The sequence below is a fragment of the Lipophrys pholis genome, assembly GCF_963383615.2.
Source record: "Lipophrys pholis genome assembly, chromosome: 12".
Taxonomy (NCBI): Eukaryota; Metazoa; Chordata; class Actinopteri; order Blenniiformes; family Blenniidae; genus Lipophrys; species Lipophrys pholis.
The window spans coordinates 13,522,863-13,550,007 of record NC_137641.1 but is presented as its reverse complement, the minus strand read 5'-3'; the positions used below and the strand labels follow the sequence as shown (position 1 = coordinate 13,550,007).

General features: G+C 41.3%; 2 protein-coding genes across 2 annotated transcripts in view; both read right to left on the bottom strand.

Annotated features, from left to right (window-relative positions):
* Positions 1 to 849: 849 nt before the first annotated feature.
* On the bottom strand, positions 850 to 16,584 carry atp8b5b (ATPase phospholipid transporting 8B5b). The gene is made up of 27 exons (XM_080477610.1): positions 16,470 to 16,584; positions 14,960 to 15,067; positions 14,779 to 14,837; positions 13,954 to 14,067; positions 13,121 to 13,219; positions 12,973 to 13,034; positions 12,809 to 12,881; positions 12,660 to 12,730; positions 12,466 to 12,548; positions 11,565 to 11,723; positions 10,124 to 10,212; positions 9,805 to 9,998; positions 9,504 to 9,726; positions 9,138 to 9,303; positions 8,858 to 9,046; positions 8,233 to 8,348; positions 7,981 to 8,145; positions 7,730 to 7,841; positions 7,518 to 7,623; positions 6,730 to 6,880; positions 6,393 to 6,576; positions 6,087 to 6,310; positions 5,370 to 5,453; positions 5,005 to 5,250; positions 4,737 to 4,875; positions 4,423 to 4,553; positions 850 to 3,538 (listed from the first exon to the last, which is right to left on the bottom strand). The coding sequence occupies exons 2-27, from the start codon at positions 15,012 to 15,014 to the stop codon at positions 3,269 to 3,271; spliced, it is 3,564 nt and encodes a 1,187-aa protein (XP_080333736.1). The 5' UTR covers positions 15,015 to 15,067; positions 16,470 to 16,584; the 3' UTR covers positions 850 to 3,268.
* Positions 16,585 to 18,253: 1,669 nt separating this feature from the next.
* The window catches only part of unc13bb (unc-13 homolog Bb (C. elegans)), a 71,518-nt gene continuing 62,626 nt past the window's right edge, over positions 18,254 to 27,145 (bottom strand). The window contains exons 31-40 of the mRNA XM_080476819.1: positions 25,181 to 25,269; positions 24,944 to 25,090; positions 24,095 to 24,218; positions 23,821 to 23,874; positions 23,638 to 23,715; positions 23,140 to 23,287; positions 22,883 to 22,939; positions 22,542 to 22,634; positions 21,685 to 21,844; positions 18,254 to 20,140 (exon numbers count right to left, since the gene is read on the bottom strand). Coding sequence (XP_080332945.1) covers positions 19,855 to 20,140; positions 21,685 to 21,844; positions 22,542 to 22,634; positions 22,883 to 22,939; positions 23,140 to 23,287; positions 23,638 to 23,715; positions 23,821 to 23,874; positions 24,095 to 24,218; positions 24,944 to 25,090; positions 25,181 to 25,269 — 1,236 coding nt within the window. The 3' untranslated portion in view covers positions 18,254 to 19,854. The remainder of the gene's footprint in view (positions 20,141 to 21,684; positions 21,845 to 22,541; positions 22,635 to 22,882; positions 22,940 to 23,139; positions 23,288 to 23,637; positions 23,716 to 23,820; positions 23,875 to 24,094; positions 24,219 to 24,943; positions 25,091 to 25,180; positions 25,270 to 27,145) is intronic.

Here is a 27,145-nt window from a genome sequence, read left to right as displayed (position 1 = left end):
ATGAGCACCATTGGACTTCCAGCTAACTGATGTAATGTCATCTGAATTTAAGTGCTCAGATGATGTGACATAGCAACACAACAATAATACAGCTATGTAACGGAAGACATCCTCAGTGAAAGACAAGTAACAAGAGTTACTTTTCTAAGTCAGTAGTTATTTATAATTAGTAACTATATAAGTAATTTCCCTTTTTTCTTCAAAAAGTACTGGTATCAGTATTCTCCTTCAGTTTTCACTCACTCTGGCATTTTCAGCAGTTTGATGAAAAGATGTTGTACAGCAGCTGTGACCTTCACACTGCCAGATAATTTCCATCCACAACAATACTTTGTCCAGAGCTGCGAGCCCTGATTATTCTCTTGGTATTTTTACCAGCTGAGAATGCACCATTGTTCTCAACTTAAATAGGAAAATTGGTTGTGGGCAGTAGTTTTGATGTCCATCACATTCAGCGTTCACTTGATTCATATGCATTTGGTCCATTCTGCACAATTGTACCTATGATGATGGATGGATTACAACAGCTTGAATAGATTTGAAAACTGTAGAAAGCTGAAAAAAAAAATCCCTTTAGACATAATCCAGGTTTTTTTTTTTTCTTTTCTTATGGATCTTAGCTCTGTGGCGTGGGACACTGACGTCACCACTCGTACAGTCCCAGAGGACACTACAGATATGGTCTGTGTATAGATAGACGGTATGTTGCGGATATGTGGGAGGAAAGAGAGAGAGGGAAAGTGCACACAGCTGCATACATAATGTAAAAGAAATCCGAGCGAGGTTCAGGTTGAGGCTTCCTAAACGAGGCCACGCCATAAAATATTTACAACAATCACAGATATTTTTGTACAGATTCTGAAGACTTTATGCGCCATAATACAATGAAAACATGTCAGGAGTTGTACTGCATGCAGCACCTGTATACATAGTTTCAACAATTTATGATCACAAATCAACACCATATGTTGCACAAGTTAATTCTATTAACTTGTGATCCCTCAGGTGAAAATATGCATGATTCTATCAGGCAACAAAGATTTTCATCATATATAAATGGCACAGTGGAAAAATAAGTGATACTCTTGTACATAAACACACAGTGATCCAGATCTTTTCAGAGATGCGCTGTCATGTCCTCTTAGATTTTAACTCTTGATTTTTCTTTCCTTTAGAGGCTTAAAAAAGATAAAAAGGTAGTTCTGAGGTCAACACTGACCCCTGGCTGTTAAAAATACTTAAAAACACTCACTGCTGTGGTACCAGCTTCATCAGCGATTGATTATTGGATGAACAAAGAAATCATTGACACAAGAAAACGACAATACAACAGTGATGAAAATGATCATGTGAATCATTGTGTAAACCATAAATGTCAACAGAGGGGAAAAAATTGTCACGTTGAGTTTTAACGGATTAGAAATCACAGTTTTATTCTATACACTTAAAGATACTGTATGTATGATATAAGTAACACCCTTTGTGAGCCCTGGGTGGCAGTAATGAGTCACTGTTCCTCAGAGTTCCAGCAACGAGCTGTTAGCCGTTTCTAAGACCAGCGGTTTTAAATCATATCTCCCTTTTGTTTGAATGTGAATCGGCTGCTTCATCTGTCCTTGAACTGAAAGCGGGAAGAGTGGGAGAATGACTGACTCCACCACCTTGTGGCATGGTGTGGTATTACAAGGCTAACAGAGACCTCACTGGTTAGTCTGAAGTAGATTTCTCTGCAATGTTCTGAATGTACATACTGTACCTTTAAGTGAATAATACTGACAGCTACACACAATGCCATTCTCTTTAGGCAGTTACCATAGGAGTCCAGACTCTCTATGTCAGTTTGTTTCAACCGAGGTTTCTAATAAAGTCATATATGTTAATAAAATCAGATGTGCAGGACAAAATTATTCTTCATGTGATCGATAGTTTATTTCACAACGAACAGTGTGTATTTCTGAAAGTTACTTATGCGTTTCTTTCTCTCCAAGACTCCATTCAGGCAGTGTTTATTTTTTTACTCAAGTGCACGGCGATGAAAAGAAGGATTGATTTGCTTTTAATATGCACACTGCACGACCTGTAGATTGTGTTAATTTAAGGACCAGGGCCAAAGTGGCCATTGGGAGCACCAGATATGAAAATCTCCTGGCAGCCTGGTGATTTTTGAATTACCCTGAATGTTAAGATGTTTTTCTCCATCCGTAGTAAGAATGAGGATGTAAAAGCCCGATCAGTGCCAGTAAGTCAACACATTTTCCTGAATGAAGGTAAATGTTTTCATCAACTTCTTGGAGCTTAAGTCAACCCACCACAGATATATAGAAGCCATATGTTAATGTTTTACATGTTTTAACTGTGCACAGGTGAATTCACCTTGCTAATATTTTGGGGGGTGGGGGCAATCATTTTTAAACTGAAAAGAAGAAACACTTTGATGTCATGATAACTGCACACTAAATAAATAAAGAGCAACAGAGTCATAAAGCCTTCAGGTGAAATTATGTCAACGTAGACTTTTCATTCCTAAGTAAACGGTGCTATTGCGCTTAAAGATGCTTGTTGAGGCAATAAAAAGTGGTCATGAGTTGATTCTATCACAATGGAATTAAACCAGGCAAGATGATGTAAAAGCTTTGATTGTAAAAAGACCAGCAGGATAAGGCAGTTGTACTCCCAAGGTCCCACGTTGTACACAGGCAGGTTTCCATTTCTTTTTGAACACGAAGCAAGACAAAAAGTCAGTAATTGAGGCTATAGTAGAGCAATTTGGACTTTTGTAACATTAGGATGGCACAAATATACACATTCAACCTTGTTACAGAGGAATTGATGAAATGGTCATTTTGTTGCAACACTGAATAAAACGTGTGCTTGGTGTGAACATGTGTCACTGAAACAACAGCCAGTGTATCGAAAAGAATGTGTAACTGACATCAGCTTTTTAAGCCAATATAGTATCTGCGCGCGATTATCAAGACAATAAATAAACCTGAGACTGTGTTCAACATGGGACCTTTTCATAAAAAACATGCAAAACGAACTGAGACTGCAGATTCAGCAAATTCGACATTTCACACGACATTCGTCCATTATAAAACACCTTAAACAGACACAACAATTCTGTGTCAACTCTTTCAATTTTGACCTGGAAAAGCATCCAGGAAGCTAAAACCAGACCCTGTAAATCCTCCCATTTAGGCACAAACAAACAAACAACAACAACAAAAAAAACCTCTCTGAGTTGTTTCAGTCCCTCCCAGCACCCCCTCTAGGGGCTTTGTACCTCCTCCTGCTCTTCTTCAGCAATGGTCCGGTAGAGTTGTGGCTGGTTGTGAGCCACTGGAGAGTCTCTTTGAGTGAACAGGATGGGACGATTCTTAATGGGTCGCTTCAGCAGGAACCTGCGAGATGTGACCAGATCACCATAACCCTGGGCGTGGGAGAAGGCGTAGCCCGACCGGCGGGTGCTGACGCGTCTGCGTGTCGGGCGGCGCGGAGCAGGAGCAGGCAGCGCCTCCTTTCGAACCTTATGTCTCACCTACGGAATAGAACCATGGACACAAGTTAACGTGGGGCCACTTTCTGATTGGCACATATTAATTCATTGGGAAAAAAAACTATAGTGAGAAAAACGGGATTTATCAACATCAAATGCACGATAGAAGACTGGAATAACTGGATGAAACAAATGGATGCAAAAGAAAAAAAAAAAAAAAAAAAAAAAATGGATGAAACAATGTAAACCCTGCCCCCCAGCCAGGACTCAAACGGAGGATTATGGCGGTTCTTGCTGATATTGTAGAGATTATTGATGCTAAACTCTATGAGCTAAGTTTAACTGGTTTTGCAGCTTGCGAACCTAATCATAAGTAAAACCTGCATTATTGTCTGAATTAATGTTGTTTATTTAGAAGCATTAAACGCGGGTTTGCGGCATTTATGTATTAAAACATGTGCTTTTCAGTGTTTTGAAATATGATCACCGTCTATATTCTGTCATACTATGCAGTTGCCATTTCAAAGATTTTAAGTGTTTTGAAAGCCTTAAAAAAAAAAGGAAGAAAGCAAATATCAATTGATAATAAAGTAGAAAATAAAGTAGAATTGATTATTTTTGCTGCACCTGAAATTCCATGTGGTTCAGTGTAATGATACCAGGGAATTCCAAAACATCTACAATAATCATAGTCATGACTCATGGAATTTCTGCATTTTGGGATTCATTAGTTTTGTTTTTTTTGCTGGTTCGAAAAAGTAAAAAACTTAAAAGACAAGCCAGTTATTGATTGTATTTTCAACTTCTGTTTATTATAAATTAAATGTTTCATGTGGTTTATGGTCTTTATGAACCCCACAAACAATTACTCATGGTTCACATTAAAATGCGTTAAAAGACAAAGTAACTGGTCGGCATTTCCTCACCTTGTCGTTGATCGTGGGACGAAGCTGAATGATAATAAAGCGGAAAGCCACGACGGGGAGGATACAGAGGAGGCAGGCCAGCAATATGGTCAGCCAGACGTTCGGCTGGTTCAAAGAGTTTCTTGCCGTGCCTGAAATCCAAAGATCAAATCATACGTTAAAGTAAATAAGGCCCTTTTTTTTAATGCGTTTTCACTTGAAACGTGTGTACGGGGAGTAACCACCTCAGTTTGTTGATATTTTGACTGCATCTACAACTCAAGACTTTCAGCAGAAGAGCCAAAACTTTTAATTAATGGGCTCCAGCTACTTACCAATGAAGGGGAAAGAGGAGGTGAAGATGAAAAACATGCCGTTGCTGTACATGGTGAAGGTAGCGGCAAAGTAGGCGGCCAGACTTCCCCACACGAAGAACTGGTTGACTGCCGTCCAGTAGTAAATGTCAAGACACAGCTGAAACACGAGTTTAACTCATTACTTCTTCATGTGGTACATGTTTGTCCAGGCATGGTGTTTTAATCCAAGTTCACGATTATAGTTCACGCATTGTGAGACGCTTTATGCTGCAACCAGTTTCCTCACCTGCGCGCTCACCACAATGAGCAGACACGTCTGAGCCAGCAAAGCGAAGGACTGGTAGTCGGCGATGTCTTTGCCGTCGTCCCTGACCGTGTCGTACATGGCGGCCCACGGGATGAAAAAGAGGATGAGGGAGCTGTAGCAGCTGTGCATCATGCAGCGCACGAAGGCTTTCTTATTGAAGTACTGGTTCAGCTGGCCTGGGGCGTAAAGCTGAGGATGCTGGAAGCTCCAGCGGTCATCTACGTCCTGCAACGAGCAGAGGATGAGCAAGCGGTGCAGGGAGGCTGCAACATCACAGACTGAATGGTTTGGAAAAAAAAAAAAAAAAAAAAAGAGGATGAAATATAAGGTGTGACTCTTTTTACCTGATCAAAGAGGCTCATGCCAAGAACAGGAAGTGCTGTGTAAACCAGGTTGTAGAAGGTGATGAACCACTCGTCGTAAACGGTCTACGGACAAGAGAAAAGTCAATTTACATACAGTGACTCGGCATTATTGACGTTGGATTTTAAACCTGTAAACACGTTAGAAATAAGAAAAGAAAGATATTACTTATTGGGAATCTTGATATTGGCATTTTGAGATAAGAGGTAAAATATTTAGGGAAAAAAATTTACCGGTTTGAAATAAGGTTTTGATATCAACTTTAAGGTTAAATGTTAATAAAAAAAATTAAAAGAAACAAAAAAAGAGATGGATTTTAGCATTTTATGAAAAAAGGGGAGTTTCCCAGTATTCTATTCTATTCTATTCTATTCTATTCTATTCTATTCTATTCTACATTCCAATGTTTACAGGATTAAAGTGAAACTAGAATAAAGTTAAACATCTGAGTTCAATACTAAGATGAATTCATTGAGGACAAAGGTGAGACTTTGATAAGAGTTAAAAAGTCAAACGTAAACAGACGTTAAACACTTATTTTTTCTTTTTAATGAAAACAAACGATCAGGATTTTTTTTTTAAAGTGGCTCTCTATAAAGAGAGATGTGAAATGTTATGGCAAGAGTTATTTAGCACAGAACATTTTCCCGCTGCCAGTGATTCGAGCTGCGCCATATCGGCAGACATTGTTTTCTCACCTGTGCAGAGAAGCCGCAAAAGAAGGCGTACCAGAAGTGCACGAACGTGAAGGTGAAGTTCTTGTAGAAAAAGTATCTCAAGAACTTGCACATGCGCAGGTAGGACCAGCGGCCGTGCACCAGCAGGAGGCGCTGCAGGTAGCGGAACTGCGCGAAGGAGAAGTCACTGGAGAGGACGGCCTGCATGCCCTCCTGACCGCTGATGCCCACCCCGATGTGTGCGGCTGAGGGACAAACCAGTTGAATTGTTTTCATTTTGCTGCTGCGGCTTTTATTTTCCCTCTCTCCGCTTCCCAGTGAGCTCACCTTTAATCATGCTGACGTCGTTGGCCCCGTCCCCGATGGCGAGAGTGATGGCCTGCTTGTGTTTCTTGACCAGCTGGACCACCTGGGCCTTCTGCAGAGGGGTGACCCTGCAGCAGATCACCGTCTGACACATGCACGCTGTCCTCAGCAGCTCCAGCTGTAAATCCTTCTGCAATGCAAAGGCCTGGACGTGAAAGAGAGAGAGAGAGCGATTACAAGGTCACTCTAAGGTCATTTAAAAGTACTTCCATTTGCTCCTCATTGTCTCCAAACAAGACATCTTATTAATTTAGCAGGTCGTAGAAATAAGATTTAAAAAAAATGAAATCCTTGTTACCAGACTGTGTCCGTTTATAACCAGACCATAGTCTCCCTCCACTGTCTCATCCTGCAGTGTCTGAGTCTTCTGCATCCAGAACAGGCCTGCGCGAGCTTTCACCACCGACGGACTCTCTGCTCCGCCCGGACACATTTTCCGCCTCGCTGATCTGAAAAACGGGCGCAACGTCATATTCATCAGTACAAGTTAAAGAAGTGCTGTTTGCATTGTAAATGTAGTAGCCCAGTTTCATGCACTCATGGATATGATATTATTAGGAAGCAATTATGTTATGGACCAATAAAAAGTCGTTTTTAAGTTGGTGTGCAGTGTTTTATAGTTTAGTCCAAAGCACATACACACACATTACTTCTACCCTCAAACACAGTACTGCTCTATAATAAGTTTGCTTGCATCAACCACATGCATAGTAGAGTGGAGTTTATCGTGACAGTTTGCTGTAGTAACATTAGTCCAGATGGTTTATCGTGGTTTTCACATACATATGCAAAATTATTTATATGAAAACTTTCACACAACATTTTGAATTTTTTTTTTACATGCCTTTGTTGTAAAAGATTCAAACTGATGGTAGTGTTAAGGTACTTTATACACTGCAATGGTATTTATTTATTTATTTTATGTAACCTCAGACATGATTTAGTATCATATCAACACTAAACAATATGTCAGGATTGAAAAACGGGCTATTATTTTTGTCACATCGTGCTTCGTAACCTGTCGGAAACCGAAACGTACTCTGATCAGGTCATATCGACACTAAATATTGTTTCCAACCGACTCACTCCAGCTCCTCTTTGACTCCTTCTGCTGTGTTCGCAGCCACGATGAACACCTCCTTCATCTCCTCCCTCAGCATGTTGCAGGAATAACCGATATTCTCTGCCGTCTCTGTTTAACGACAAAACCCGCAAACGGTGTCTCACACACTGAAGTGCTTGCGTCATGCACATTAGCCAGCGACCCCTCCATGTACGACTCGAATGACTCGACTGACCTTGTTTGTCTCCGGTCAGCACCCAGATTTTGATGTCAGCTTTCGCCAGTTGCTCTATCGTCTGAGGCACGCCGTCTTGCAGCTTGTCCTCCACAGCTGTTGATCCCAGCAGCTGAAAAACACGAGGAGAATGGTGATGAAGAGTGCCTGTTCGAAGATACCCCGCCGTTGCGAATATTGATTTACTAACCGACCAACCAATAACTCATACGGTGCAAGACTGTATTGAAATATGTAAGAAGCAAACTGACCATCAGGCCTTTCTCTATCTCTTCATAGAGCAGGTCAAGTTTCTCCTCTCGTTCATCCATGGCGACGCTGGCCTGGTGGTGGCGCTTTCTCCAGTCCTCCATGTAGCTTTCGTCCAAGTCTTTGTAGGCCAGGACCAGCGTGCGGAGGCCGTCGCCGGCATATTCCTGTGATGAAGTGAATTACATGTTTCTGAATGGAGAAGACACACATAGACACTTGGACACGCGTGTCACCCTGAATTTAAAACTCACATTGAGGTGTTCGGTGGTGACCTCCATCAGTTTGTTACAGGACGGATGCAGTCTCTCGTAGATGATGGTGTCTGCGCCTTTGCAGTAAAGCGTCATCTTACCATCAGGGCTTCGTACTGGGGGAAGGAAAAATCCCAATGTTTGAAGTAAAAGGTGAAATTGTCTGATTTTAAAGGTGCATGAACAGTGAATCTGAGGGATGATGTTATTGGGCCTTTTCAATAACAACAACAACAACAGAAGAAAAAATAAGATTTGTGATGAAAAGAGAAACGTCTGAGTTCAAAATGACACATTGAATTCATAACTGGCTTCTAAACATTTCCATCTGATCTTGATCTTTATGGATTCTAATGCAGTATAACTCTGGGCCATGTCTATGCTTATGTGTCATGTTTATCATTAGATATTTTTTCAATCAGACATAACTTTTTCAAATATTTGTTGGCACCATTCACAATGTTGGCTACAAATCCACTGATAGTAATATTTTTCTTATTTTTTTTGTTAAATTCATGTACTAAATATCTCTAGGAAAAGTTCAAATCTGCTCTGTAAAATGATAAAAACTTCAGTTATTGGACACATGAATATTCAAAAGTTTTTGTTCATTGCTTTCTCTCACCAATTACTGACATCCTCTTCCGCACATTATTGAAGTCCAGCACGGCCAGGAGTTCATAGACGACCTGCTTCCCCATCTCCACGACCGTGATGGTCTCCGGCGTACGGGAGCGAAACACGAACCCGAAGTTTCTGGCTGCGGTCACCAGAGCGCCTTCGTCAGGAGACTGAGCCTGATAGTGGAGATCGCCTATCGGAGAAACGGGAAACGTATTTAATCGTCACGATCCAAAACAAAGGATTTTAGGTATGTCTTTCGTCGCGAGGCTGCGGACCCTCACCCTCTTTCTTCTCCTCAGGCATGACGGTGTGGCACAGAGCCAGCAGGCGGAAGAAGGCGTGAGCCTGTTGGTTTCCGTCCCTTATCGTCTCCACCAGGTTGTGGTCGTGAAAGATGAACTTTGGATCTGCCAACTGGTTCCAGGAGAAATCCACCCGTTCTGTTTTCTGCAAAGGAAAAAAAAAAAAGAAAACACTATAAACCCACACTCAGGTGTTATAAATCATTCCCCATCCTCTTGTTCAGACTCGACCTCTCACCTCGGTTATTTCCATCCTTTGGCCAGAATGGTCCAACAAATCCCCTAAAATACAGAAATATCCGGGAATTAATCACTCCACTCAACTCTGGAAGTTTTCGATCTGACAGAGTTTCCTGTACCGTAGGTTTTTCCATTAATGGAGCACTTGTTGAAGGTCATGATGTTCTGCGTCAGGGTGCCGGTCTTGTCGCTGAAGATGTACTTGATCTGGCCGAGCTCCTCGTTGAGCGTGGTGGTCCTGGCCTGGGCAGGAGTGTCATTCTTGGGATAATACATCTTCCTGTCCCAGTCTATGAAGAAACTGTTCCCCAGTCGGATGATCTCCACGCTGTCGTCGAAGCGAGAGAGATGGAAACATGAGCAAGACCTGGGTGAAGCTTTTGTCGCTTTGCCGGCTGCAACCTACCTGACGTAGAGGGAAATGGGCACCACGGTGTTGAGGACGATGACGTAGGACCAGAAGGTGAGGAAGGACGACAGAGGGGCGTTGACGCCGTTCTCACGCGGGAGGAACACCGTGAACACAGATCCTTCCTTCACCTCCCAGATTGCATTGCCAACGGCCAGAACGGAGCACATAGCTGCCAGGAAGCCAAAGATCTGACCGAATAAAGAGAGGACAGCTGCTGGGATTCGTTCTGATCGTTTAGGATGACAACTGCAGCACACATTGATCTGAATCCAAACCGCTTTTTCCATTGCCGTGCTGGATTGTGTGAACTCACGCTCAGCACCAGGATATTCATAAGGTGATCGATGCTGGTCCGTTTGAACGTCGTCTTTCCGCAGTTCTGCATCAGCTTGGTATCGGGGCCTGCAGAGGTGCCATGTTTAGATACACAGGAAGTGATGCAGCATGTGGAGAGAGGAAAAGGCCACTTCTGAAGACATGAACACACTCTGCTGCAAGGATAAAGATTAACTTTGAACTAAGCGGTTCGCAAGTTTCATAATTTGTTCCCACCACAGTTTTCAGATCTGTTTGTCGATAGTTGTTGAATCTAAGCTTTGCTAATTATTACAGTACTTCTTAAGGTTCTTTGAAAGGAAATAGGGATCCAAACAACTCCAGGCCTCCCGGGACCCCTGTCTTCTCCCGTTGAGTGTCTTTGTGTTTTCCTATTTGGACAGGTTTGACGTGTGCATGTCATGAGCGCCCTCTGCTGTTTGAATTTGTGTCGACTGGAGTCTGCATTGGAGAGAATGCAGTGAAAAATATAACATTTTAAATGTGACTGTTTCGTGTAGAAAAATTGACAGTGATGAAAAAAAATTGATGCAGAAGTGTGATTAACATAATTCAACTGAGGAGCCACATTGGATTTTTTTACTTTTTGGCAGATTTATGAAGATTTGCATATGCTCCTATTTTTACACAGACATGCTGTCAAAAATGCACTTTCTCTCCTATAAGTAAGTACAGACTAATTCAAATGGTGGTGATAAACCTTTATTAAGGTTCGTTTGAGGTAATTTGCCAATTTGAGTCTTTCACTGCACACTATCCCTCAAGAGGAATGCAATTCTCACCATAACACCAGTACTCTCCAAAATGTGGCCTGTATTTTAACTGGTGTGTATATAATGAGGTGGTAGAAACTAGTCACAATCAAGCATGTTACAGTAATTTGTTTTTGGCGTACCTGTGCACTGATGAGTAGGCTGGTTGTTGTTTTGTTCTGTTTTTGTCAAGTAGGGTAATCTGACTTGCAAAATCCAATCTACTTTTAAAACCACGAGTTGCAACTGACAAACAGATCAATCATACATTTTTATAGCCTTTTTTTTCAATGTTTAACAGTGAAAATGTGGTTTTCCATTGTTGACAAACAAATTGCAATTGTGTCATCTGTTCTACTGTATTGTTTGTATGAGAAATGTGGTTTGAGGTTAGATATTATCCTCAAGGTAATTAAATGCCTGCTATTGATAATGTCTTGCAAAATATTTTATTTACAGTGCCTATTTTACTTGTAATTGAGTACAATTAAAGCTATGTCACAGTAGTAGCACATGATATAGATTATCTTGTGTTATTCCATCTGTGGGATTTAGACCATATTTAAACCATAATATGTGATTTCCGCTTCACCCAGTGACCACGAATGACAAAATGCAGAAGAAACAGTAAAAGAAAAAAAGAAGTGATTAATAATTAGAATTAACCTCCAAAGATGACCAGGCCAAAGCACCACTCTGTGTTCCTGAGTGTGCATCCTCTGAGCAGCACTTTATCATTGTCCAAGGCGAAGGTGTCCTGGTTCAAGGTCAGAGTCCCTTTGAATTTGTCCAGACGGTTGTTGGGAGGCTCACATTGCACTTCACCTGATAAACACACAGTTCATCTGATAAACACACACTTCACCTGATAAAAACACACTTCACCTGATAAAAACACACATCAATGTGCCTCTGAAACCGTTTGGAATTGGTACTTTTGCAGGTTTGAATCTCACAGTGAACATGTGGGGGTCCTTGAGCAAGTTCAAATCAGGGGAAATGGGAAACATCACACTTCCGATCGGAATATAAATATAATCTGACAATGGAAACTCAGTGCACAATAACTTATTTTCAACACATTTGTGCTCATACTCAAAGCTATAAACCACAACACTTGTGTAAGTAACAAACTTTAAAGCAACGGTCATAATAATTACGACAAGTTTTTATCTAACTTTCATAAATGGTTGGTTCCCAGGTCCATGAATGCAGCATTTTCTAGTTTCATCTACATATCTTGTTACATCTATATTTCTATTATTAATTTATGTCTTTCTGGATTTAAAACAAGCTAAATCATATGTGTAAAATGTATAATAGTCACAAGCTTAGGATAATGATTTAGTAAATATTGCAACTGAAATGTAAAGGAGAGCATTATGAGTTTTGCATATTTTTGCCTGTAGATCCGAATAAATAAGAAATAAAAAAAACTTCACGAAGTCTGGCATTTGACCACAAATCCCTTCTTGAGACTAATACATGTGCCGCGTGACGCTCGCCCTCAGATCACACATCCAGAGATCTGACCGTGTGTTTTGTATTGTTTCATTCGGCTTCTCACCTCTGAAACTGGCCAGTGCTTCGATGCTGTCGCCCATCTCTCCAGTTTCAGTCAGGGCCTGTTTCACCTTCAGATTGGTTTCACTGGGGGAGAACAGCAGCACATGAGAATGTGTGACTGAGGGGAAATCCAAGACTGTGAGAGGTGATAGCCTTCACACACACACACACACACACACACACAAACACGCTCACCCATCTAATTCAGCCGTTTCCACGTAGACCAGATTGAGAGGTTCACTACTGCTCAGCAACAGAAGATCAGCCTAGAAACAGTAAAGTAGAAAGGAGATATTTTAATTTGACTAAACAGTACTTTATCATCACATCATCGTCATACTCACTGTTACAAACTGGTTGTTTTCCAGTTTGATGATGTCCCCAACCTGAACATTCATCCATTTCTCATTCCTTAACCTGTTAAAAGCAATAAACACAACAAAACCCTGTTTACAGCTGCGCACATAATGATGTATAATTTACTCTTCTGCAGTATTAAGTGACTCACTCTCCGTCGATGAGGACGTCCACTTTGCGGTTGTTCACCTGTTTGTCACTTCTGTGTCTGTTCTACACGAGAGAAAACACAGTTTATTCCCAGTTCCTCATTTCTCAGCGTGAAGTGAGTTTGTATTTGTTTCCTACTGTGAGCTCACAATGTCATCGCTGGCGTCTTTCACTCCTGTTATAGAAAGCACCAGAAGCAGAGGGACTGCCGTGGTGAACCAGGACAGGGAGGAGATTTGTGGGATGAGCTGTTAAAATACACACACACACATATATACCCTTGAGTCAGATGGTTTTCAAAGTGGAGCAGCAGCAGTCGGGGGAATGCCTTTTACCAATCAAGATTTTGGTCTTTTAGAATTCATGATGCAAACAAATAAATAAATGCAGAGTAAAATTAATCATTTTGTTAAAACACATTTTTAGAATAAAATGCATCGTAGGGAAAATAGAGACAAGATAAAGTCATAAAATAAGCACGAGTGTCAAACCATAACAGTAACAACAGTTGCAGACTTTATATGATGACTTTTTAAATATATAATCTCACTGGCATGAAAGAGGTTGCTTCACGATACTTTTCTATTTCATACGGATCCCTAAAGTATCCGTGATACTAAATCCAGCAATCAATTAACAATTATGACAGAAACAACGTATGACGATGTGATATAAACATGTGATCTTCAAATTCAGATTTCAGGTGTCATTTTGGTCGTTATTTTTTCCCAGCTTAACGTCAGCTTTGAATATTTCCAAAATCATGTGCTTTTTTTCAAATGTATATTTCACTCAGCCTCCTAAGTTGTCTGGAACTTATGCTGTAGTGGGTGTAACAGCTGCAGATGTATCTGCTCATGCGAATTGTGTTAAACACGTAAAACTGTAAATAGTTTATTTGAATTTAACAAAAGAGATTGCCTTCCATCTGCGAACTGCGAAAAAGACTTTGAATCGAAATGAGAGAGAAAAAAATGTCTACCTGAAGGCAAAAGAGGAAGAAAAAGTAGGCGTTGGCGAGTCTCCTGAACTGCTCGAAGAGGTTGAGCGGCAGGAAGGTGAAAATGTTGTATTTGGAGGTCTTGATGGCATTGTTCTGAAAAAGATCAAAAGGGCAGATTTTGAGAAGTAGATCATGAAAACGTGGCGTTTAATGGTGCACTGTGAAATATAAAGCCATCGTGGGTTTTAATCAACTGAAGTTAGCAAGCTGACCAAATGGTAATAGTAACATTGGTAAAACTAATTTCAATTTCAAAACAAGTTCACTGTGACACTTGGTGAGTAGTTAGAAACACAGAAATTGCAGCACAAATGTGCCAAAAAGGTCACGGATCCCTGAGAAAACGAACATCAAAATTCATCGGGATGTTTGCATGTTTGTCACATGACACTCGCTGGACATTCTCATAAAACTTACATAAGATTTGCATGACGATTATAAAGCTTTATTGCAAATTCTGTCCGACGTTATCAAACACTCACACGTGTGACTGCATTATTTGATGGGAATCCATCCTAAGACAGAAACATTTGGCATATTCTGTTTGTGTTTTTTATTTTTTTGTTTTTTTATTGAATGGGACATCGCTGGCCATTCAATAAGTTAACACAAATGTGACTAAAAAGTCTTGGAAAGTACTAACTGTATGCAGCAACCCCCCAAAAACTGTACCTCATTGACTCCACACTGTCACTCAACGCACACAAGTAGCATTACTTACAATATTGACAATATTGAGCACACAGCAGCGCCCACGATTCCTGACCTTGATCTAAGATGTAAAAAGCTGGGATGGAAACTTACAGCATATCGGTAAGACAGGTTGAAAGGTCTGTCATTAGCTCTCAAGTGTCTCTCCTCCTCTGAAGAAAAAAGAACAAATTGCGGGAAAGGCGGATTTTGGCTTGAGCAACATATATATTATAGGCGGACTATATATAACAAACAAAAAAATATATTAGCACAAAAGTTATACACAACTCACCTTTCTTTTTCTCTTGTCCAAACAGTTGGGTGAAGTATGTTGCAACAGATCCCATTTTTTTTTTTTAGCTCAGCTTCTTCATAATTCACACCTGGAGGAAGAGCATTGCTGTGCTTTATGTGACACAGTATGTGACTTTGAGGTTGTGAGAAGTCCAAGAGTGCAGATTATGAAGAAACCGGCAAAGGCCAGGAAGATTAAGATAATTAAAAGAAGGGAGACGACTGAAGTGGATCCTAAGGTTTGTCTGAAGCATGCGCGTACCACGTTTACAAACTTAAGTTGTGTCTAATTCTTCCATTTGGTTGAGCACGTAGTCATCGACACGCAAATTAAGATAATGACGTGATCAGAATGTGTTTCACGCAAAAAGTCTGACAATTCAAGAGAAGCTGCAGATTGTTGGCTGATTAGTGTCAATGTCCACAATCAACAATGAACACTTCGCAAAAGTGACTTGCACGACAATCGTACCAAAGGACAAGCTTATCTGAATCACGTATGTTACAGATTGATAGTAGTTATAACTGCTTTCACTTCCTCCGTGTGACTCTTAAACTGGGATGGAAACATTGATGCTATTTGTCATGTGTTTTAGGAAATTAAACACGGTTGCAGAAATAGTAGTTCCATCTACATACACAAGAAAGCCAACATATTTTCCTTGAATCGGGCAAAAAAAAAAAAAAAAAGAAGGTGGGTCCAGATGTCTGGTCCTGAAGAAAGCATTCACACAGCTGTCAATCATTCTGATTTAGTGTTGAGTTTATCAAGTTATTGCAGAAAATCACTGCTTTGTTTTAGTGCTGACTGCAAGCTGAAACACACTTTGTAACGTCAGTCCAGATATTTCCAGGACTGCCAGGTCTGAAAAGCTTTTAACTGATTGAGATTGAGCTTCAACTGATTGATAACAGCAAGAGCAACGAAAAAAAATACGTATAGCCTGGTTTTCTTTTACTAAAACAAAAGAATACAGGCCAACCTTCTTGAAAAAGAAATACCAACATACAACAAATCTCTAACTTTATCTTCGCTCCAGAGCTGTAAAGACATCTGGCCGCTCCCTTCTCAACCCTTTGAACCAAAGAGAACTCTACGGCAGATAATCTCTAAACTCAGATTGAGATATTAATACAGGAGCACCTCATCTACAACTCTTAATGTATTATAATAACTTCATTGCTTTTTTCCCCCAGAAACCTCATCTGAAATGTTTCTGTAATGGAACAGGAAGAAGAGGCGATGTCTAACAACAATAAACAAATGGTGGTCTGAGATAGGACGCCATATTCCCCGACAACGCCCTGCTGCTTTAAGGAAAGATGAGCTGAAGACGCATCAAGTCAAGAAGATATCATTTTAGAATCACCTCAACGTACCAGACTATGAGATCAAGAGCTATTGTTTGGTTAGTTAGGAGGATTAGTTGCTTTGTGATTTCTATTCCTCAAAAATGCTGAAATCCATTTTCTCAATGAATGAAGGCAAATGAAGATCAGCCACATACCTTAAAAAAAAAGTAAAAAGAAAAGGAGTTCTTGTATCCTTCAAGTCCTGCAGACAAGTAGACAACGGATCAGGTAATACAGATGGAGAAGTCTTCAGGGTTGCTTCTGCCTCGGATCGGGTGAACCCAGGGCCTCCGGTCTGACCCTGACCGCCCAGCAAAAGCAGTCCAGTCCCGGACAGAGACGAAGGGTTTGCTTGGGGCCTCTGTCCGGATGACGGACGGCGCGGACGACAGGTGAAGGATTGGAGTGGTGAGAGAGGCTCCTACAGTAGGAGTTTCAGGTTCATGCAGGAAGAGCTGCACACAACAGCTCAGAGCTTGAGCAAACAGAGCGCTGATCTTTGGACTTGGATGGTGAGTCAGTCATGGTTAGAGGAAAGGCAGTAAAACAGTAGTAAAGGTAGAGGGCTGCAGCCAATCGCAGCCGGCGTTAGGGTTACGACCGGGGCATTCAGGTATGTAACACACCCTGCGATGGGTGCGCATGTCCAGCCTGACTCCAGTTTTCATTGTCAGTTCCTTGAATTCAGTCCCGTTTGGGTCACTTTGTGAGGTTCAACAGGGCAGAAATATTTTAACCCAAGTCAAAAGAAAAACTGTTGAGAGTGAGTTTGGACCGCTTGGAATACTGGGACTTGCTGACTGATGTGTAGATCAAGGCGCTTTCAGAAATGGAATTTAATACCGGCGCTCAAACACAATGGAACTCTGTGTTGTGCAGGAGACCTCAACATGAACCGCTTACTAAATTAATGATTGGTGTTTGCATGAGCACTCTGCTGGAAAACACTGAGGCATGAACACGTACGGTCGCGAAAGGATTTAGTTTTTTTTTAAAATATACCATATATAGAATAAAAACAGCTTACATATATATGTAATGTGGAATATTTTTATGTTCTTCAAACAACTACTGGAGCTTGGTTTTGGTTTATTTTTTTGCTGGAACCGTTGGAAACCTGTCCAACATTTACCCAAGTCCTTCCTCCAATCTCAGCAGTGTTCGACCCTCCCCCACCAACGTCAGCTTGGCAGCGAGATTGGATCTAAAGGAAGGTATTCGTGTTCTTCTTGCATGAACAAACTTTGGTCCTTGGATCATCTCCAGCAGATACCAACACCCGAATACAGAGAAGATGCCACTAGAGAGGGAAAAAAAAAGAAAATATGGAGCTCAACACCCCTCATATTTAAAGATCAGATCACAAATCGGCGAGGAGATGGACTGAGGGTCATCTTACTCATTTTGAGGGCTGCTTTGTGGGTGATTAACAAGGATGTCGTCTGTTAGCCACATGGAGAGGACATTAAGAGCGACCGCCATCCTCTCAATGAAATGAGCAACTTCAGCCGGAGACTCATTTTTGTGACACGCGCCACAGAGACAGGAAGTCACTATCACTCCTGTCAGTTGTACGACTTCGGTCTGAATGTCGAACATTAAATTAAAGGTATCAACTGTTATTTGATCTTATCGATTCATTATGTCAAATAATCGTCTTGGGAAGAATTGCCCTGTTGAATTATGGACATTTTCTGATTTGTCAGAAAAGTTTCAAATCGGTTGTCTATTATAATGGAATAATGTGAAATACTTGTAGATCTTTAAGTTAAATTGTCAATGTCGGTCTGCTGCAAATCTCTGAATGTTTTTCTGACATTATTACATCGTTTTTAAACTCCTTTTAGTCATCCGTTTTATCGGTATGGGCACATACACGCTCCATCTTCATAAAAGTGTTCTTCTGTAACAGGAAAATTAAAAACAGGGCACATCTGTTGATATTTGCCAAATACTTTATACAAAATTAATTTCCGGGAACGTTTACATGGTGACACCAACAGTGACAAAACAAAGAAACACCACAAAAGATGCGGTTGATAGATTGTACTCGTTAACTGTGACGGGGTGATCGTGGCAAGGGTTTAACAAATATCGAACATTGATCATCATAATAATAATAATAAAAAACAAAATAAAAACATCAGATGTGAACTTGGCACAAGGAACGTGTATGTCAAGACCGGCTATTCAACATTGGTGGTCATAAATAATTATTCACAGGGCGGTAATAAGAAAGAAGAGAACGACTTTGTGGTTTCTACGGTGTTAAAAACTGGGCATGTTTTAATTTACAGCAATATTCATCTTTCTTAAAGAGCACAATTTAAGATAAAGAACAAATTCACCGACACGCATGGCACTGTGTAACACTCCCGTCCATACACACCTGGTGAAGTGGGATAAGAGGAACGTTGACAAAACACTGAATAAAACCGATCGCAAAAGAGAAGAAAGTACAGCTACAACATTGCAAAGATCATCCGGATTAAAAAATACAAATTGATAAGGGAAATCACTTTGACAATAATTACAGACGGACGAGTGGGAGTTGAAGAAAATAAAAAGGTTAAAAAAAACCAAAGAGAAAAACAGTAAAAAGATCCACGTTTACCAAAATAAGGCCACGCAATAAAACGGCAGGAAGATACGTGTAAACCAGAAATATGTCTCTACTCAATCAGTTTGTGTCCAAATACTCTGATAGTCAATTTGGAAGAATAAAATGTTCCCTGAATGGTTTTTAATTCACGGACAAACATCTCCTGCTTTGTGACCCAAGCACACAACACTTATTGTTTTCTCCTCCTCCTCCTCCTCCTCCTACACCGCTGTGCAAATACTCAGACACTCTGGCAGTAAACAACATTTCAAATCACAAGAATAAATACGTATAAAAAAATAAATAAAACGGCTATACGGTTCTGCTTGAGATCATAAAGAAATAAATATGGCCAGAGGGGGGGAGGAGGGGGGGGGGGGGGGGGGGGGGGGGGCTCTCCATGAACACACAGGGCCCAGTGTTTGGTGGGGAGGTTGGTGACGTTCTATGGGAGGATCGTTTTGGGGGTAGAAGAAAACGGAAAGGCACACGTTGAACTGATTAATCCAGAAGAATCATCTTCCAGTTGTTCAATATGACATAAACTCTTTCACATTGATTTGAACTGCCACACCTGAACAGCAGAGAGTAAGGCATGAAATGCTTGGCCACGGTTCGAGAAGGTTAAAGTGGGGGGGGGGGGGCATGGCATCCTCTTCTGCTCTCCAAGAGGCATTCGCAACTGTGCCACTCCGGCTGATGGACGAGGTTTTAAAAGAAAAGGTTAAACGGCTGTGTAAAGTGGTGCAACAGCTGGTGAGTGGGACGGTTGAGCGAGCCGGTCGCTGCGTGTCGCTCGGCAATCGACGAGTGTTTTGAAGAGCGTGGAGAGGGGCGGCTGTACGGTGGTGAGCTTGGCAAAGCGCTGAGCAGCTGACAGCAGCTGACAGCAGCTCGGACACACGGAAGCGATGAAGTCCTCCCGCCGCTTTTGCCCCTCATCTGCCCTCCTCCGCTGACCGGGTCTCTGACTTCAGCCTCACGAACTCCTTGGCCACGTCGTCGCTGGAGCGCTGCGAGAGGATGCGCATGGCGGTGAGCCCCGTGTCGTCCATGTGTATGCGCTGTCCCAGCGGGCACCAGCAGGCGCAGTTGCCCTTCTCCATGATGTCCCTCAGCTGGATCACGGCCAGACCCACCACTCGGTCGGCGCGGCCGAAGCAGTAGTCCTTAACGCAGGCCTGCAGCTCGTAGCATTCGAACCCGTCCTGCTTACCCAGAACACTGTGGAGACACAACGATTTGTGCTGAATCAGCTTAAATGTTGAATCTACTGCATGCGGCTCTGGAGCTGCATTCTCAGCCTGCCTGTAGGACACTCTTACACATAGGCTTCAATTTCATTTGGCTTTAAGGCGACACAATACTATTTCAAGGCACCTGCTTGCCAGAGTAAATTCTTGTTTTTCGGATCCCTGCATTTAACCCGTTCTATTCAACGTTAACTTGACTACGTTTCCCATGTCTGCTTCTCTGTTGTACTGCAACTCATTTTAAATTAAAACACCTGTAGCTTTGCCGTAGCTTTTAGCTACATAGCCTTGTATTTTTAATATTTTTTTGCATAAAACTTTGAGAATTGTTTTTTTATGTAACTGTGATACTGAAGTTCTTTACTTTCATGAATGTAAAAAAAACTACAGTATTGCTGTATGAAGATAAATTATATGTAAAAGTTTAGACCATGTGTTGTCAGAGTCATTGGGTTAAATATGTTCTGTGGCGCCAGACAAAGTGTTGAACGACACTAAATAATGCTACTTTGGTGCATTGGTCGTCTGTGACGAGTCACTGCAGCGTTCAGTCAGACTTCATTCAAATCCATATCCAGATATTGTTAGAAACAGTTGCTTATTTCTCCTGTCAGACTCGGGATGAGTCTCTCAGTGGTGACGAGAAAGTTCTGAGTTCAAATCTGTGCGGAGTTTGCATGTTCCCCTACATTGCCGGAGTTTCTCCAGTTTGCTCCCACAGTCCAAGAACATGCATGGGACGTTAATTTTCAATAGATGTGAATAAAGAGTGTGCGATCGTCTTCACCCACCGCTTGAGATTGGCTCCGTATCGAAGACAAAAGGAGCTTATTCTCACTCTAAATGTACTCAAATCTAGCAGCAAATCATTCCACTTTCACATCAATCTGAATACTAAAGCTGCCAAAATGAATTAATAGAAAAGGATTGCCAGCTTTTCTGATGTTTTTTTTTTTTTTTAAGTCTTAAAAAACATGACAGAAGCTTTTAAATGTATTTCTTCCATTCAGCTTTTCCTCATCCATCATGATCAACCGAATAATCATCAGATGAAAAGGCTAAATGGGCAAAACAAGACAACCAGATTTGAATAGTAGGGTGAAGAAAACACTGAAAAACAGGTAATTTAGTGGAGTAATTCAGAAATTGGTCATGTAGACAAATAATGAAAAAAAACAAAACAACAACAATTGTTCCTATTTGTGAAGTGAAGATAATACAACTGTGAAAATAGGGTTATTTGTGTACAAATTAAAACATTACCCGATGTTCCTAAACATTTTATGTAAAAATACAAAGCTATATAGATAGAAAAAAAAGGAAGCTGGAACACAGCTGCAGGACTTTGAATTTGAAATGACAATCTTCAACATGAAACAGTCACAATTTAACAATGATGTAACTTCAGTTAGAAATCATTCAAGAACAGATACTCTGGCTGTATAGTCCTTTCAGTCAACAACAACAACAAAAAAATCAAGACAGAAAAGAAAAGAGTAGGTTTACAGTACTCACAAATGAAAGGTTTCGTTGAACTTGGGGGACCAGCTGTTATTCTTGGATTTGGTCTGGAATTTGCGCTTCTTGTCGCTGAGGTGCGGTCCGATCATGGTGATCTCCACGAAGGGCCGGAACATGCCGGACGTCTGCCATTTCAAATCGTTGGCCCCCATAACTGCAGTAGCGCATGAGTTATAAGATAACATCGGTTACTTCAAGACACGCTAGAACAGTGACATAATACAAAATATGATAAATATTACAACTGTTAGACATGGGCATCAAACAGACATTTGTGAAAAAACTAAACAAGCAAACAAACGTCTGTTCATGTTTTCCCACTCGCAGAGTGTAAGAAGATTGATTGAAGTGATGCAGACATTAAAGGTGTACGATCTGAGAGTGCTGATCAGCTATTGTAATAACAAGAAGGTACAAACAGACTGCTGAACTCAGATCAGTCAACATCCTTCAAAACAGGGGTGTCAAACACAAGGCCCGTGGGCCAAAACCAGCCCGCAAGAGGCTCTAATTCGGCCCACCACACAAAGAAAATATAGATTTTTTTTTTTTAAACAAATTTTTTAAGAGTACTGGAAAATACAACACAACACTGAGACCCAAGGAATCGGCATGAAACCGAGCGAGCCACATCATAATGCAGTTTTTTTGGGGACATTTCACTTTATTTGGATTTTGTGCCACAACAGAGAAAAACTTAAGCTTAAATGTAAAGATTATTATCAAATATATTTTATTGACCCGACCCTCTCAAGGTGAAACTGTGCCGTACGGGGGCCCTGAACTAAGATGTGTTTGCCCCCCCCCGCCCCCCGGTTTAAAATGACATTTAATAAAAAACTGTAATCAACCTTTGACTGTAACTTTCCGCTCTCCGTTTGCTGGATGAGTGTACAGCTCAATCTGGACCGACACCTCTCCGATGGGCTTGTCCACACCTGAACCTAGTTTGAAACAGATACAATCAGTCAGCTTACACTGAATACAAAAAAAAAAAAACACCAACAACAAAACAAACACCTCCAATAAATAATGTAGTTTAAGAAAAAAAAAAAAGGGGAGTATAGAAATGGAAATGATGGGGTAGGACTGACCTGCCCACACTAATGTCAGAGAATGACAAACAAAAAGTGTCGGGTGGAGCGGGTGGGGAATGAGGGGATGTCTGGCGAGTGATTTTAATGAAACCTACCCCTGCTGGGCTGTATTTTTTCATTGGGAGTTAACCTAATACCCTTTCCATTGTGCACTAACGCAGAGGCAGCACGGGAGATAAAAGAGAAGACAACAATGATATGTCAACAATCCTCCGCATCACAAACACTGTAAAATACACAACATGCAAGTGCATTTCATTTAAAAAAAAAAAAAAAAAAAGGATTATCCATTATATACAAGCACGGTGCCCTCTTCTGGTGTATTCTGGGAATAGTTCAGGAGCTAAACTACCTTGTGAGTGTTGCGTGGTCACGAAGGTCTTGATGAGTGTGTCTGTCGTCTGAGTGTAGAGGGAGAGAGCGTGGCGTAGAGAGGACAGCTCGGGACTCTTCTCCAGGAAGGCTTTCTTCAGGCCGTTCCCTCCGGCGTGGAAATATTGCTGCGCGAGACACAAAGGGTGAACAGACATCTGAAGGAAGCCAGCTACGCTAATAGGATCAATGTTTCCTTGTAATCCATTTCAAACAGAGCAAAATCTGAAGGTTACTCCGAGCAACAACAAAGAAATCGTCCTATTTTTTCGGGCTCGGTTTATAATCCTGCTTCAATGCACCTCTCATGTCACCCTCTGTTCTCTGAATATATTCTCCAGGCTCTGGCTTGTTGACATCAGCAGTCACACAGTCACGAGCCGCCTACATGACCTCCCCGGGTTAATGGATGAATAGCCGATGAATAATTCCAGCCCACTACCCCGCAATGAAACCAAAACCTGCCGTATAAACTGACCTTGATCGTGTCCAGTGCCACGTCCATGACAGCGCACTGCCTGGGAGACAGGCTTCGAGCCTCCCCCGCCATGTGATCCTGCAACAAATGATGAGCACAGAGGGATGTTAAAGGCTCCAAACACTTAGATCTGCTCACTTTTGAGACATGGAAAGGCCTTCCAATGTGGAGGAATCGTGATACCTTCAGTTTGGAGAGTTGACCCAGTTCTTTAGCAGCTGAGAGGATCTGTGCTCCCTGGATGAAAGGAAAAAAAAACCTGGGTTACTTCTATAATACCAGAAATATTTGCAGAGATTCATAGCATAAGTGGTTCTAACTGATTACTGATCAATCTTAAAGACAGAATATTCAATTTGATTTATCTTTGGGCGAGGCTGAATTTGGGGACATTTTGTAAAAGTTGTTGTGGCGATGCCAATGAGGTGACAACACTTTGTCCCTGGAGTCAACTCACAAAAGTGTCGTTGCCCTGTGGCAAGACGATGGTCTTTTCCAGGCTGCTCATTACGATTCTCCACAGCTCCTTGAGCACGCGCTTCAGTACCGTCTTCTCACAGACGGTGGCGAAGAGCGTTAGCCTGCAAATACATGAGTTCACGTATGTTAATTACAAGAAAAGTGTTGATATTCCTCCAAGGCGCATATCAACTAATGAGACGTGTAGGCTCGAATCAATTACAATGTTTTATGTTAATGATAATGAAGGTAAAAGGTTAATATCAGTGCATTTAATGTAAGATTTAAGTATCGCCACTCCCGTGCATTGGATTGGTCATTGGGATCCATTCTTTGTCACAATAGTGGAAAAAAAAAAAATACAAAAGCAACTTGATCAAAGAAATGCTTATGTTTAATCATTTAATTTCACCACTCTCCTAATGTGTGGAGTAAGCCATGAACTACTCTTTCCTTTAGGAGTAGCTTCAGAAGATCCCTGCAGCGCCAAGCATGGATATCATCGCAATAGCTTCCCGAGTCTGAGGATTGTTTTAGGTAACTTTGTAGACACAGGCCAAATTTCATGTAAAAACAGTGGTTAACTTAAGTCTATAAACACGATCAAACGGTGTAAAACAGGTGAAATTCTACTCTAGAAAAAAAGTCTTCTTCTAGTCTAAAGCAGGTCAAAATTCAGTCTAGAATCAGGGCTAAAGTTAGTCTAAATCAGGTGGAAAGTTAGACTGAAAACGAAACAGTTCTGAACATGGATTTACAGTTGTAAGATCATCACATCTCTATATCATCATGCAGTTCATCATGAGAATGAGAAACCCCTCTCTGATATCTGAACATCAACACTCACTTTCCGTCCAGGAAGTCCATAAGTGGCCGTAACATATTGTCAGAGTCGGCCTCCACCTGGGGTTTGGTGTTTGCATTGAGCGGCCCTTTGATTTGGTAAAGCAGAGACGCCATCTGTCGCATGCAGTCGTTGATGCGACTCTGGAAACTAGAACACAGGCAAAAGACGAATCAGGACAATGGAAGGCAAAGTCACAAAGCATTGACTTGGAACCTCTTGTGTGAACTCAACACACACCTGTTCCCAAATGTGCTGCTGAGCTCATCCAGCACGTTGTTCAGCCTCACTTGCAGGTCATTCAGCAGGTCACTGGCCTCAATGTCCATCTGTGTTAAAGTACACAGTCATTCACTTTCTGCAGTTTTGGATACCAATTTTTTTTTTTTTTTAATGAACTCTTCAAAGCTCTTAGAACTTCAAAAACGCAGCGAAAAAAAACAACCTTTCAAAAGGTGACATTTTCTGTGAACGGCGGACCTTGAACAGCAGCTCATAAAAAGGTTTCATTTCATATGTTTGCAGCTTTTTGCCCAAAGTACCTGGAATTACCTGAATTTCTAAAAGCTGCACTGGAAGCTACAAATGACAGCTTCAATAACCCGCAGTGTTGTTAACATCCTGTCATAATCAGAAAATCCTTCAGATCTGCTAAATGTAGAGGAGAAAGTTACACACACATGTGAGCAAACCCACCTTTTTCTCCACAGTGCCAGACTATAAGAAGAAAGCAAATTTGAAGAAGAAAAAAAAAAAAAAAAAGTTAACTATTTCAGGAGATGTGGGTTTCGTTCAAGGAAAATAAAAGCGCGGGGGGGGGGGTAGGAAAGATCCAATCTGTCTGCACAAAATAAGCACTGCCGGTGGGGGAGCTGAGGCGTATGGATGAAGATGTGGTGTGGCTCATTAGGTCAATGATCCAATGAGCTCTGCGTGATTCATGGCCTGTCGGGGTTACGTATTGCGGCGCCATTAGCGAGGGGAAAGAGATCTTTCTGCTCCGCAGCACAGAAGGGAAGCTTCAGGGGAGGGACGGTAGCGAGGGATGAGTCGTGCTCGCTGTCTGTAATGTGCTGTATATGCTTTTAAAGCTTTTTCGTTCCCCTACCAAATCGTAATGCGTCTGCGCTCCTAAACTCACCTTTTTGTCTGCAAATGCATTTTCAGCCTGCAGCAGCACAGGAAGGTGGCGGGCACAAGAAACAACGGGTCATTTGACGGACTGGATTTAGAGTTTTGTTTATGAGAGTCGTGAACGAACAGTAGGTAGAAGTGGATTTTACATATGGTGGGAGTGACATTGGCGCCTACCTGTTCTTCTGATTCACTCATCTTTATGTAATTGAAATGATGGAATGAGAATTGAATAATAAAAAAAACAAAAAAACAACCGTTAAAACAATTTTGAACAGTTTCAGGATGTGCGTTTCAGGGCAACAAGATCTTAAAAAATGGCTGTTTTTCCGACACCCACCTTCTCCTTGTCAGGCTTTTGCAAATGAAGAAAAATGAAAACACAAAACAGATGAAAAAGTACGTCAAGTTACAAAAAAAGAAAAAAAAGAAAAGACCGAACACCCGATGATAAATGAGAGGGTGCTTAATGGAAGATCTAGGAAAAATATGAATGTTTGAGGTGCAAAATCCTCACGGATGATGACCAGACACAATGCATAACCACAAGAGAAGTTTTTGTCTTGGTGGGACCGGTTAGTGTGAAGTTGTTGGGAGTCGGTGGGACGGGAATCGGTATGGATAAATAATGTTGAAACCACTTCGAACCGCCACAAACCTCTGCCTCTACTTTCTCCCCTTCCTCCCCTATTTCCTCCTCGTCCTCATTCTCTTCAAACTAGGGAGTGGCAGTAAAAAAATACAAAGTCTCATTGAGTTTTTTTTCCCCACGGTATTCAAACTAATTTGGATGCTTTAGAAACAGAATATTATCACAGGGTGAAAGAGTATATGCAGTCATGTATAACAGAACATGAACGCATATACAGGAAACTTGCCTCCCATGCTGGGATACTGTTGTTGAGCTAGAAAAGGAAAAAGAGGACAAACATGGCTGTAATGATACATCTGGATCTCCTGAGATTGATTTTGTTGTGTTGCTGGAATCCCTGTTTCATGATGATGCAGCTTCAGTGAAACACAGTAAAGTAATGAAAAATCCACTGTTACTTTCATGCATTGTTCAGTGTA

Excerpts from the sequence above, each read along its gene's own strand:
- atp8b5b (XM_080477610.1), bottom strand. The coding sequence starts at position 15,014 with ATGGGATCTGTTGCAACATACTTCACCCAACTGTTTGGACAAGAGAAA. Across the intron at positions 12,549-12,659 it reads GAAACGGCTGAATTAGATGG|TGAAACCAATCTGAAGGTGA; the intron begins GTGAGCGTGTTT and ends GTTCTCCCCCAG. Across the intron at positions 9,047-9,137 it reads GCCTGAGGAGAAGAAAGAGG|GCGATCTCCACTATCAGGCT; the intron begins GTGAGGGTCCGC and ends TTTCTCCGATAG.